The 11,915-nt window shown below is 41.9% G+C and overlaps 1 protein-coding gene across 2 annotated transcripts in view; it reads left to right on the top strand.

Moving 5' to 3' along the window:
• The first annotated feature begins 1,249 nt into the window (after positions 1 to 1,249).
• LOC134622580 (ras and Rab interactor 2-like) overlaps positions 1,250 to 11,915 on the top strand; it is a 28,659-nt gene continuing 17,993 nt past the window's right edge. For both annotated transcript variants that reach the window (XM_063468016.1, XM_063468017.1), the window contains exons 1-4: positions 1,250 to 1,377; positions 9,505 to 9,599; positions 9,931 to 10,120; positions 10,202 to 10,319. In XM_063468016.1, coding sequence (XP_063324086.1) covers positions 1,309 to 1,377; positions 9,505 to 9,599; positions 9,931 to 10,120; positions 10,202 to 10,319 — 472 coding nt within the window. In that variant the 5' untranslated portion in view covers positions 1,250 to 1,308. The remainder of the gene's footprint in view (positions 1,378 to 9,504; positions 9,600 to 9,930; positions 10,121 to 10,201; positions 10,320 to 11,915) is intronic.

The following is an 11,915-nucleotide window of genomic DNA, read 5'->3' as shown; positions in this document are numbered from 1 at the left end:
CCCTCCAAAGTTGCATGAAAGGAGCCAGTTGAGGTGGGTTAGGCATCTGATTGGAATGCCTCCTGCGTGCGGCGCTCTGAGCATGTCCTAAGAAGAAGGCTCTGGGGTAGACTCGGGACACGCCGGAGAGATCGTATCTCTCAGCTGGCCTGGGAACGCCCCTGTGTTCCTCCGACTGAACTGGAGGAAGTGGCTGAGGAGAGGGAGGTCTGAGCCTCGGCCCTGGATAAGTGGTAGAAAATGGACAGTTGGATGGTTAAAGGCTCGTGTAATAAAATGTCTCAATAAGTAAAAGTAAATAAAAGTCAGTAAAAATAAAAATTTAAATATGATACAATAAATCAGTGTTTAAAAACCTGTGAAAAATATAATTGAATCAGAGCAGTACTGCAGACAAATACATGAAGATTCATAGTTTTATTCAAACTGTTGCACCAGGATATGTTCTGTATTTCATTGAACCGAGGGTGGGTTCGTTGAGGCACCATGAAGTGTGGATGAGCTGGTCGTCACTTTTCCTGACCTGAACCTGTGGACTGTGTCAACCCTCTGGTTTTTTATTTCCTCCCCCTCAGTCTGTGATGGTGGGGGTTGTGTTAGAGGGGTGGGGGTAATGGCTTCCTGTCTGAGGGAGATAAAAGTGGATGTGTAGTAGACTGACGGACAAATGGCGCATCGCCCTGATTCACCAGGACTATGAACCTCTGCAGGAAAGGGAAGTGCTAGTCTTAATAGTTTCAGCCTGGCTGGAGAGAAGGGCAGGTCGATGGAAAGATTCAGATACAGAGACAAAGATAAAGACCATAAAAGAGATTTTAAAAATGTGAAGGTGCAGGCCTGTTTCTGTTTTCACTTTATGTAAGTTAAAAACCACCAGACATTTACATTTTCTCATATTTGGAGACATTAATTTTCGATGGGTGGGGAAGGAAAGCAGCTGTGTTGGAACTGAGGCTGTCCGGGATGGAAAATAAATTATGACGGGATGAGGACATGAGAACAGGATGAAGGAATGAAGAGAGTGAAAATGTGATACAGTGAGGAAACGGTGGAGACAGGTAATTAGAGGACAGCAGTTCAGCCCAAAATAAAAAAGAGTGAGGGGGGAGGGGAGGAGAGTGACAATCAAAGATTCCCAGCAGACGAGCATCACTGTAACCCCGACTGTGGCCGAAACTGGAATTTCCTCTGGGTGCACCACAGCTCAAGTGTCTGAAGTGAAGCATGTTTTTGTCCCACAGAGCGCCAGCCTCTGCAGACGCTAACCTAAAAGGAAGAAGGACCGAGTCCTGCTGACAGGAAGACAACATGGCCTCCAGCTCGCAACCCAGAAATCCTTCCTGTGGACTCAGAGACAGGAGCAGCAGTTTCTTTAAGGTAAGGACTGGACAGCTCTGTGGAGACATAGCAGAACAAAGGTCATGCAGAAAAGTAAGTCATCACATTTGTGTGGCAGATGCTGAATTTTATGAAACTATTTAAACTATTTTTTTTTACCTTTTGGATTAATTGAACAAACAAACTGTAGCTGAGATGATTTAGATTAAGGGTGATGTGAAAACCGAGATAACTGGTTGATTGGACGGATCAGGACAGGAAACGATGAATGTCTGTTTCATATTTGAAACTTATTTACACATGCAATTCAATTCAATACAACTTTGTTTACATATCACCAAATCACAACAACAGTTGCCTCAAAGTGCTTTATATCGAAAGGTAAGCACACTACAATAATACAAAGAAAATAGACAAAACCCAACAATCATATGACCCCCTATGAGCAAGCACTTTGGCGACAGTGGGAAGGAAAAACTCCCTTTTAACAGGAAGAAACCTCAGAGCAGAACCAGGCTCAGGGAGGGGCGGGGCCATCTGCTGCGACAGGTTCTGGGTTTGGGGGAGGAAGACGGGACAAAGACATGCTGTGGAAGAGAGCCAGAGATTAATAATAACTAATGATTAAATGCAGAGAGGTGTGTAAACACATCAGATAAATAGTCACAGATGTTGGCTGTGAAAACAAAAAGTCCGCCCACCTTCTGTTCATACCTTCTGTTTGCAAGGCGCAGCCAATCAGAAGAAAGTTGTCTTAAAGAGGAGGAGTTAAAACAGCTTGTTTTAAGACAGGAGATGAAGATAAAGAAGGCTTATGTTGAACATTTAGTTATGCAAAGCTGCCCCAGCAGAGTTTAGAATAACAACATGAAAGTGAACAAGATCTTTTGCTTTAAGCTACAAACTGGTGTCATAAAAGGTTCCCCGCTGGCAGTAGCTGTTCAGCTGGTTATCATGCACACCCCTCAGCATAACTAACATAATTATTCTGTTGATAATTAGGTACATTTCTGAGTGTTTTAAACTGCTATCACATTTCTTCTTCTTCCTCCTCCTCTCGAGTTGCCACAGCAGATGATCTGCCGCCATCTCACCCTGACCCCAGCAGCATCCTCTGTCACACCAACCTCCTTCATGTCCTCCTTCACTACATCCATGGACCTTCTCTGTGGTCTTTTTCTTTTCCTGGCAACTCCATCTTCAGCATCCTTCGCCCAGTGTCCCCTCACTATTCCTCCTCTGCACATGTCCAAACCATATATCAGCCAGGTCTCTCCCTTTACCTGTCATTTTCCCCTTTTATTTAAAGTTTGCCACCAAATACACCTTCCCTCTCTCCTGCTATACTGTCTTCATCCAGCAGGAGCTCAGTTCTTTCTGGCGCCCTGCTGTTCAACAGCAATGGTGCTGGTTTCTGATGATCTTGAATATCTGAATGTTTGATTTGGGAAAGATTCCAGGCTTGGGATCTTGCATATAGCTTCTTTAAAAAAGTTTTGATTGGCCGCATTTGTCTATTGACAATCACAAATAATTTCATATACCCCTGTTCAGTAATCTTTTTTCTTCTTACCATATTTGAGACAGATTCATGAATGTCTTCATGTTTTTCTTTTTATTAGTATTTTTAAAGCACTCATCAGAGTCTGTTTGGATTTATGCACTCTGGGATTTCTTTATCCTGTTGAGGTTTTATCTTAACTTTAAATTCTCACCATTATTAATTCTGACTAAGCACTTTTCCTTCATATAATCAGGAAATATGGACTGTTGACTGATGAAATACCAAAGTGGATCAGTGTGTTTGACAGTTTTCCTCCACTTTCTGCCATGCATCGAAGAAGTTCTGGAAATGAACAAAACCAGCTGCTCTTCCTGGAAGCCTGACAAACACACTCACAGGACTCAGAAAAACCTCTCTCTCTCCCTTTCATCTTCATCTTCTCCTAATTTCTTCTGTTTTCTTTCTCTTCTGCAATCAGTTGCATATTTTTGCTCCAAGTGTCACTCAGATGTGAAAATAGCATTTAGCAGACCCTTTTCATGCAGAGCCTGTATGTACTGTTGTAGTCTTGTGTTACGAAAAGACCTGATCTATTTCTCGAGAGTTAACACATGACAATAAATCTGTTTCCTTGCTGCTTCTGATTTCCTCTCAGTCTTTCCTCATCTTTCAGTGCCCTAAACATTTTATTTTGTGTGTGAGCCTTGGTCAGTGTTAAGCTTTGAGGTGGCTTAGACGGATTGTCCTAACCTTGTGGTATAAAACGCTGATTTAACTCTGAGACTGACCTTTAACTTCATCTAATGCCTCAGCCACACAGGCCTAGATACTATTAAGCGACTTCTCCCTGGCAACCATGGGTTGTTAAGGGAAAACGTGTATTTCCCAACTGGTGATGAGTGGTTACTGCCTGTTGCTGGGTGAAATTGGTTGCAAAAATGGTGCAGCATTAAAAACCAGCCCACGATTGCTTCCGGGCTAGCAGATTGCCCCAACTGTGCATAGTTTGCAGGGAAGATTGTAACATTTACTCTGCAAACTGTGGCAAAGCTTGAAAAAGTGAAAACCTGAAATTCACCTTCACAGTAAAATATGTGCCTTTTTGAATGTCTTTTTACTTTTACTTTGAAGCCGATCCATGCCACAGCTTTCACAGTTTCACAACAGCTTGGAGAATATTAGGCAAGAGTTTGCAGACATCTGGACATCTTCCAAGCTTCCAACTACTGGAAACCACAGGATCTTCTAGCGCAGTGTTTCCCAACCACTATGCTGCGGCACAGATGTGCCGCGAGAAATGACAAGGTGTGCCGTGGAAGATTATCTGGTTCCACCTGATTAGTACTCTAAGTGATCGGCATAACGGGCAGAACAGTTACATTCTCCTCCACTAGAGGGCAGTAAAACTACCTGCTCTAATTAAATGGCTTCTCAAATTCCAGTAAAACAGAAGAAGAGGAAGAAGAAATGGCATAATAGTCGAGCTTTGAGACCACAGTGGTAATAGCAATAGCAAAATTTTCAAATAAATATTTGAAAAGAAAAGGTAGTCAGTCTGAACTGGGTCCTGGAGAAAGTTTCGATCCAGATGAAGCATGAGTGGTGGTCAGAAGAAAGCAATTCCACTATACCTGATGCACGGAGAAAAATGATCAATATGCTTTTTGTGACATTTTTGTTTGGTGGTGTGCCGTGTGATTTCTCTAATGTGAAATATGTGCCGTGGTTCCAAAATGTTGGGGAATACTGTTCTAGCATCACACTTTTCCCTGTCACTGCAGCAAACTTTCATTTTTATGCTGATGATATAGTGATGTACTCCTCTGCACCACCACAACAGGCTCTCAGCATTACGTGTGTGTGCGCGCGCGCGCGTGTGCGCGTGCGCGTGTGCGTGTGCGTGCGTGCGTGCCCTCTACTGGCAGGTCAGTCGTGTAAAAGAGATTTTTATATACAGTCTTTTAATGAAAAGTGGATTTTTCATGTAAAATCTTTTACATGCCCAAGGTCATCTCTCCACTATGATTTGATTCTGAAGCTGCCTTATATGTGCAAACTTTTTATTATTAGATTTTGTTTTTTGTTTTTTTTCTTCACACATTTCACATTTCTCTGGCATTATGGTACTTATACTTTAATTCTGCACCCCTTGAAAGCCTACTAGGAATAACACTTGAAGCTCTTTTCTGTTCTGGGCAGTTTCTGCCAGAGGGTAGTGAGGATGGTCTCTGCACATGCAGCTACCCTTAGAAAACCTGGAAACTATTCTCATGGATGTCAAACCACAACTTTATTGAAACATACTGAAGTGTCATTTGTTGCCTATAGGGGACAAAGGAGGCCATCAGATGTCGTCTTTATAAGGGGAAAGAGTTGAGATACAAACAACTTAAAGTATATATATGTGTATAAATTACAGTACATACATAAAAGAAAGCCTAAAAGGTTATTCTTTTCTGGCTTTGTAAAATGTGGGCTTTTAAAAAACAAAACTAAGATTTGTTAGTGATGTAACAAATCCCGACAGCCTGACAAATTCCAAGTTTATTATGTGATGCACACTAGCCTTGAAGTGATTGCATCAGCTTAGTTTATCTATATGATATATCAGTGGCCTGCACAGAGGAATGAGTAAAACCCCTTTGAAAGTAAAAGAGACGTCTTTAGACCAGACCAGAAACTCAGAAACAAAGTCACACTTTTAATTTCCTTTGCAGCTTTTTCCATCTTTAATAACCCTGTGAAAGCGCTCTGTACGCGTCTGTGTGTCAAAACCAAACACATAGTTTCCCGTTGACTCCATCCATGGCTTTAACAGCAGCTCATGCAGTGAATCAATTACCTCTATATACACACACACACACACACACACACACACACACACACACACACACACACACACACACACACGTGCATTGCTGAAGGAGCTGTGTTTGAGCGCTCAAAATAACTGAGCACTGCTTCAGTCTGCCTTTGCTCTGCATACCTGTGCTGTTAAGAATAAACCATAATGAATGAAAATAAACCCTGTTTATAAAGCTCTGTATAAATCAGTGAGTGCTTTTTTTATGGATGTGGGTGATTTTTCTCTAAAGGTCGTCAGTGTGAAATAAGGCCTGTGTGGGTATCATCATTAGAGCTCCATGAAGTTCTCTGCCCAGATCCAGTCACTCAGCAGCGCTCGTGCTCACTGACCTTCGTTTTATCGGTCAGGAATTTCCCATGTCTGCTCTTCTGGCTCACTTTCTACTTTCGCATTCATATAATTCAGTGCCTGTCTCAACAATATGTAATAACTAATGTTTCTCCTTCTTTCCATCGCTGGATAAACTCTGGATATGAGGCTCTGCAGAGAAAAAAAGTTCATGTATGATTCTGTAACATGGAAACCGTTTTAAAGGCTAGAAGGTTTTTGCTGACATTAGGATAAGAAGACTGATGCCACGCTCACGTATGCTCTAAGACTTGTTAAAGTTGACTTGACTCTGGCTTTAACTACAAAGACGAAGGGGAAACTTTTAACCTGGTACTGTCCGACACCAGCCCGACAAATTCCAACTTTATTATGTGATGCCCACTAGCCTTAAAACATTTTGTGCATTATAACTGGAAACTGTTTCCAACAACAAACATATGGTGTATTTTACTCCCTCCCAGGTTATCTTTTGGCTAATAGAAACTCAGATAATCTCATGACGTGGAATACATTATATTTTCCTGCAGCTGATGATGTCAGGTAACACTACACACCTGAAACAACTTAACGCTCATCCATGTGACCCTGGCGCTCTGGCAGAGGGAGCTGCCAGCTTTGTTTTTGTCTCCGAGTTGGTTTAGTGGCTTGAATTTCATCTGGATCTGTCATCAGGAACACTGTAAACAATGAGGTCTGAAGTGGTGTAATCTTTGTCAGCAGCATGGGAGAGCGCTCGTTAGTTCTTTAGGAGGATGAAACATGAGAGCAAATGTTTTCCTTTCTGGGATTACCAGTGCTAATTAAAGGTTCATGCTGTTCAAACTGCCACTTTGCTATTTTCTAGCTTCTACTTCTACATTTCTTACATTTCTTGATTGAAAAATGATGCTTTGAAGCATGAAATCTTTGGCTGTTTCTTTGGTCAGCCTCTGTCTTCACCCAGGCTCCGGCTAAGTGCTCCTTCTCTGGGTTCAAGATATTAGTTGTTTGGCGTTGCAGTATCACTGGGGATCGGCTCGTGTTGTGTAACACGAGTTTTGACCTGATGCAAAGCTGTGGGAGTCTGTGGCTTTTACAGAGCTGGCTCCACTTAGTCCTGTGAGGGGGGGGGGGGGTTGAAGGTCCTGTGGTGGCTGTGGTCTGGCCTGGAGCCCAGTTTAGGGAAGAATGTTTGGAGAAGGATGCCTCCTGCTGGTTATAATGTATAATGAGCGTACTAGTTCATAGAATCTTTATAAATGTGCCATTTCTGTGATGATACACATCCTTTTGGCATATTTTCCCTAAATGTTGCATTTTAATATAGAATATCAGAAAGAGAAGTACTGTAGGCTTTCAGAAGCAGCCCTGCTTGCACTGTTTGACCCAGATAATCAGTGAAAAGCATCCAGATTTCAACATCTGCTCTGATACGATGAGGAGGCTCTGAACCCCTGGGAGTTCTCTAAAATGTGCAGTGAGGGAATGTGGAAATTGCAGTGAAAAAAAGACAACATGAAATCAGTTACATTTTTATGCAGCCAAACAGTTTTCAGCTCCAGTACATTTTGGAGTAAATTGCACGCAGTTGTTCCGATACAGGAATTAATTTAGCCAGAATGTGTTTTTATGCATTTTAACTGAATGCAGACGACTCAAAGATAATGTGTGGGGTGAAAGGGGCACATGTTTGCTTTAAAGTAAAAGGAAGTTGCAACAGTTTTTGTTGCTGGTTCCTCTGATTTTACCAGCTTACTGTGAAAGTGAGTCACAGCTTGGAGAGAAAAACGTACGTGAACTATGGGTGAAATACAGTGGAACAAGTTGAAATCTAAATGTACGCAAATGAAACATTATTGATTCAGTTTGGGCTGTTTTCCTCTGGGAAATCATTTTCTTCGATATCGATCATAAATAAACATCCGGAAATCTGAGCAGACCTCATAGACTAAAAGATGGAAGAATTCACATTTTTGAAAATTCAGCCGACTTGTTTACACTGTTGAGTTTTTGGAGCCAGTATGGATCATATTTGATCCAGATGATCCAAAGTTTTATTTTTGAAGCCTGGAGGTGAGGATTCTGTTACTGTTACCATCTTTGAAGCCACATGTCATGAAAAGGGGCTGATCAGACACTGCTCACCTGTACAGTAAACACCCAACAGACCATCAACAAACAGTTCAGGCTCACCAGGCGGTGTTCACTGAGGGCGCCGTTCAACAGACTCGGGGGTCATTTTGTCTTTTGAACAACTACAGAGTCGCCCCGTGCTGGTCACCAGAGCTCACTGTGCCCACCCGAGGTGATGTCTGTGATTCCACTCACCTTTTTTAAAGGTGTCACAGAAGCAAGTTTCCAGTGTGCGCTGGGTTCTCATTTTTTTTGTTTTTGTTTGTTTGTTTGTTTTTTGAGGAAAGCAGGAAGTCCGACACAGAGAATCTGTCAAAAACTCTCACAGTTTCGTTTCAGGAGTTTAAAGAAAGGAACAGAAACACACTTAAGACACCACGTCACAGAAACCCACACACACCAAAAGAAATGACTCTTGACCCTCGTAACATTAAGAGTAAAATACAACTGAAATATTTAAAATGAGAAGTTTGTTTAGTCACTTTCATTTGACCTTATTCCATTAAATTGAACATTTTACATTTACAAAGCAACAAAATCCTGACTTTGAGTAAGTTGATTACATGGAAATTACATGTTACAAAACATGGCAGCATAATCTGCAGGAGAATACCATCAAAGTGATGTAACTGTAGTATAACTAAGAAGTATAACTAAAATGAAAGCGAGGAGAAGCCAAAGTTGCAAACTTAGAGGTTTTTTTCTTGTTGTTAAAGTTATGGCCCTCTCATTCAAGCCCATTCATTTAGCCTGGAGCTTCAAATTAACTTTGCCTGTACATGTTACCATGGCTGCTTTAATGTTTTTTCGGTTTACAGTTGGGGACACCAAAATCTACATGTCTCCAATCATTTCATAAACCGAGCAGGTTTTTGTTTTCTTTGTTCTTTTTTTCCAGGATTGTAAAACAGACTCCGTATCATCCATGTCATCACTGCTCGAATCCTAAAATATTCCAAACTAAATGCAGCACGGACCTAGATTTGAATGACAGTGGTGATAAGCCTTATCTCTGCCGACCTGAAAACAACACTGCCTGTCACAGATGACTCTTTGAAGGCTTCCTGTCTGAATTAGAAACGGCATTTTTAGTTTGGGCAGCAGTTTGTTATCTGCAGGAGGATTAGGGGAAATTTTCCCTCTTTTTTTTCACTCTGTGCTTTGTGTCTGTTTCCTTCCAACAGGAAATGAGGTCTACACCGGAAAATGAGTAACAGTTTCTCCAGTCCAGTCTAGCTCAGTCTCAGGCTCAGTTTTAAGTTTCATAATTTATGTTTCATTTACATCTCGTCCTTCCCCTTCTCCTTTTCATGCTCCCTCCAGAGTCACAGCCTCTCACTCTGTCTCTTTCCAGCTGATTGACACATTTGCGTTGGAGATCGGAGAGCTGAAGAAGGAGATGGTTCAGGTCTCTCATGCTGTGGACAAGGATCCTGTGGAGCTACAAGGGTGAGACTGTTTTCTATTCCCTGTCAAGTATTTTATTCCAGACTTTATGACACAGATCTTTCTGTTTTCATGTGCTTATTCTATCCATTTGGAGTTTATAATAAATTTGTAATTAGACGGTGTGGTCTGGAGGACTTGAAAACAGTCTGAAAAATGTTTATTTTCTTTTTATATACTAGGAGACAATCTGGGCATTGACCTATTTTATTAATTCTAAGTTATTTTTTGGTTAGGAGGAAACTGACTTGCTAAAGTTAAAGTGAAAACATATAAAAAACATACAAACAACCAGCAGGTGGCAAAAGTGTTTAACTCTTTCTCTCTGTGGCAGGCTGGAGAGCGGTGTGTACCTGCAGGCTCGCCACTGCGGTGGGCTGGTGGGTGAAAGGGATTCTGGGTACGACTCCTTGCGGAGGAGGATGAGCGTGTGGGACAGGCTGACTCAAACCCACCCGGCGTGGCTGCTGCTGGGGGTCAGCGAAGAGGAGGCCAGTCGCGTACTGCTCAAACAGCCACCAGGGGTGAGGAGGTCCCGTCCTGGGATGCAGATGTTAACATGTCTCCTTTGAATGTCTTTCCAAACATTTTAATTCGCGGTGCAGGTGTTTTTGGTGAGGAAGTCTGTCGCTCTGCAAAGAAAGGTCCTCTCCGTGCGTCTGCAGGAGGATCAGGAATCGGGAACTCCCATCAGCCACTTCCCTGTCAGAGAGAGTCAGTACAGTAAGTGACATGTTTGACTACCTTTAACTAAAAAGTACTTTCTGCTAGACGTCAGAGTCATTATTTACATTCTCTTCTCAAAAAGCTGTGATGGCAGAGATGAGTCAGATGGCTAAAACGAGGCTTTCAGTTTCCTTTGGTCCTTAGAATACATCTCGTTCGACCACAGCCGCCTCTGCAGTCACGCTGTCCTCTGGGTCAAAGACTTAAATAAGCCATTTCCTGTCCACCTCTGCAAACGATGCCCAGAAATAAACTCACACCAAAACGAGAATTGAGATTATGACTGAGTCGGTTTGCCCCACATTTGTATGTTACATTGTGTACTATTGTAGTTTTGTTTTCTTCTTAAATGTAACTGATCAAGAAAATTGCTGGCACGACATTATTACACCATCATTTTTGCCTTTAGTGAAGCAGTGAAGACAGACGGGAAAGTGAGGAGCAAGATGCGCAGAAATGGCCCGTGGGTCGGGCTCGAACCAGGCCGCTCGCCCACTGCTGACTAAAGTGGCACCCAGCAGAGAGAGACGGCTCAAACAATCAGGAATATAAATATTTTTGAGAATTCTTTAATGACAAAATTGGCAGTTGTCCCGTCCCTGCCCCAAAGAGGCTTTCAACAAAGCTAGACACTTGGAAAACTCAGGAGCCAATCATATCGTTGCATAAAGCTGGACGACTGTTTTAAACCTTATTTTGGGTGAAAGCAGGTTTTGTTTTTTTGTTTTGATTACTTATTTTTTTAATTGGACTTGTCTGGTGAGTCAGGCCAGTTTTATGTCCCACTGACCAATGAAATTAAAGCTGTGACTCTCTCCCATTCATTTAGTTTGGGGCTTAAAAATAACCGCCTGCATTCATGACAACTTCCCAAGTTACAAGACTTGCTTGTACGAGGATTTTAAAGCCTATAGTTAGAATTTAGTCATCCGGATAAATCAAAGAATGAGCCACAAGTAAACAAAGAGCCAAAGCCATTAAATGTTGCACGAACATAAGACACTTGAAGTTAAAAGAAAACTTCCCTGCAGTGTCCAGTTTAAGGCAAGCAGCAGTTCAGTCAGAAGTAGAAGAGCTGTGCAGCTGATTCCAGGCAGAAGGAGCTGTAAACCCAGACAGGATACACAGAATAAACCAAAAACTGTAACTTCCTGTGATTTTTGGTGAATGCAGGTCAGGAAGTGAGATGGGAGCAGACTAGGAAATAAACAGAGCATCCAGTTAAGTTAATGAAGCCAAAATGTTGTTACATTAAAAACAAATCCAACATTTTATATTGTATTTTTACTATTTTAACACATTTCCTCTGACAGTGCTTCAACTTTGATCTCCAAACTCATCATATGACCTCATCTTGTTTTTGCTCTTAGATAGTGTCCAAACTACAACTGCTGAAAGAGCCAGCCCTATCAGGCTTGACTGGTGATACTGGAAATGTGGGTTTTACATACAAAATGACACCTGAAATTAACCTTTCTAGATTTAACTTTTGTCCTGAGGGTTTGCCGTGTGAAAAACACATAACAGACGCAGGCTTCTGTTTAAGTAGGAGCAATTATAGTACTTATCTTCAGCAAACACGCACAGCAGGCC

The sequence above is a fragment of the Pelmatolapia mariae genome, unplaced genomic scaffold, assembly GCF_036321145.2.
Source record: "Pelmatolapia mariae isolate MD_Pm_ZW unplaced genomic scaffold, Pm_UMD_F_2 NODE_ptg000048l+_length_40938_cov_1, whole genome shotgun sequence".
NCBI classification, from domain to species: Eukaryota; Metazoa; Chordata; class Actinopteri; order Cichliformes; family Cichlidae; genus Pelmatolapia; species Pelmatolapia mariae.
The sequence above is the reverse complement of the archived record's forward strand: the minus strand, read 5'-3'. Positions and strand labels throughout refer to the sequence as shown.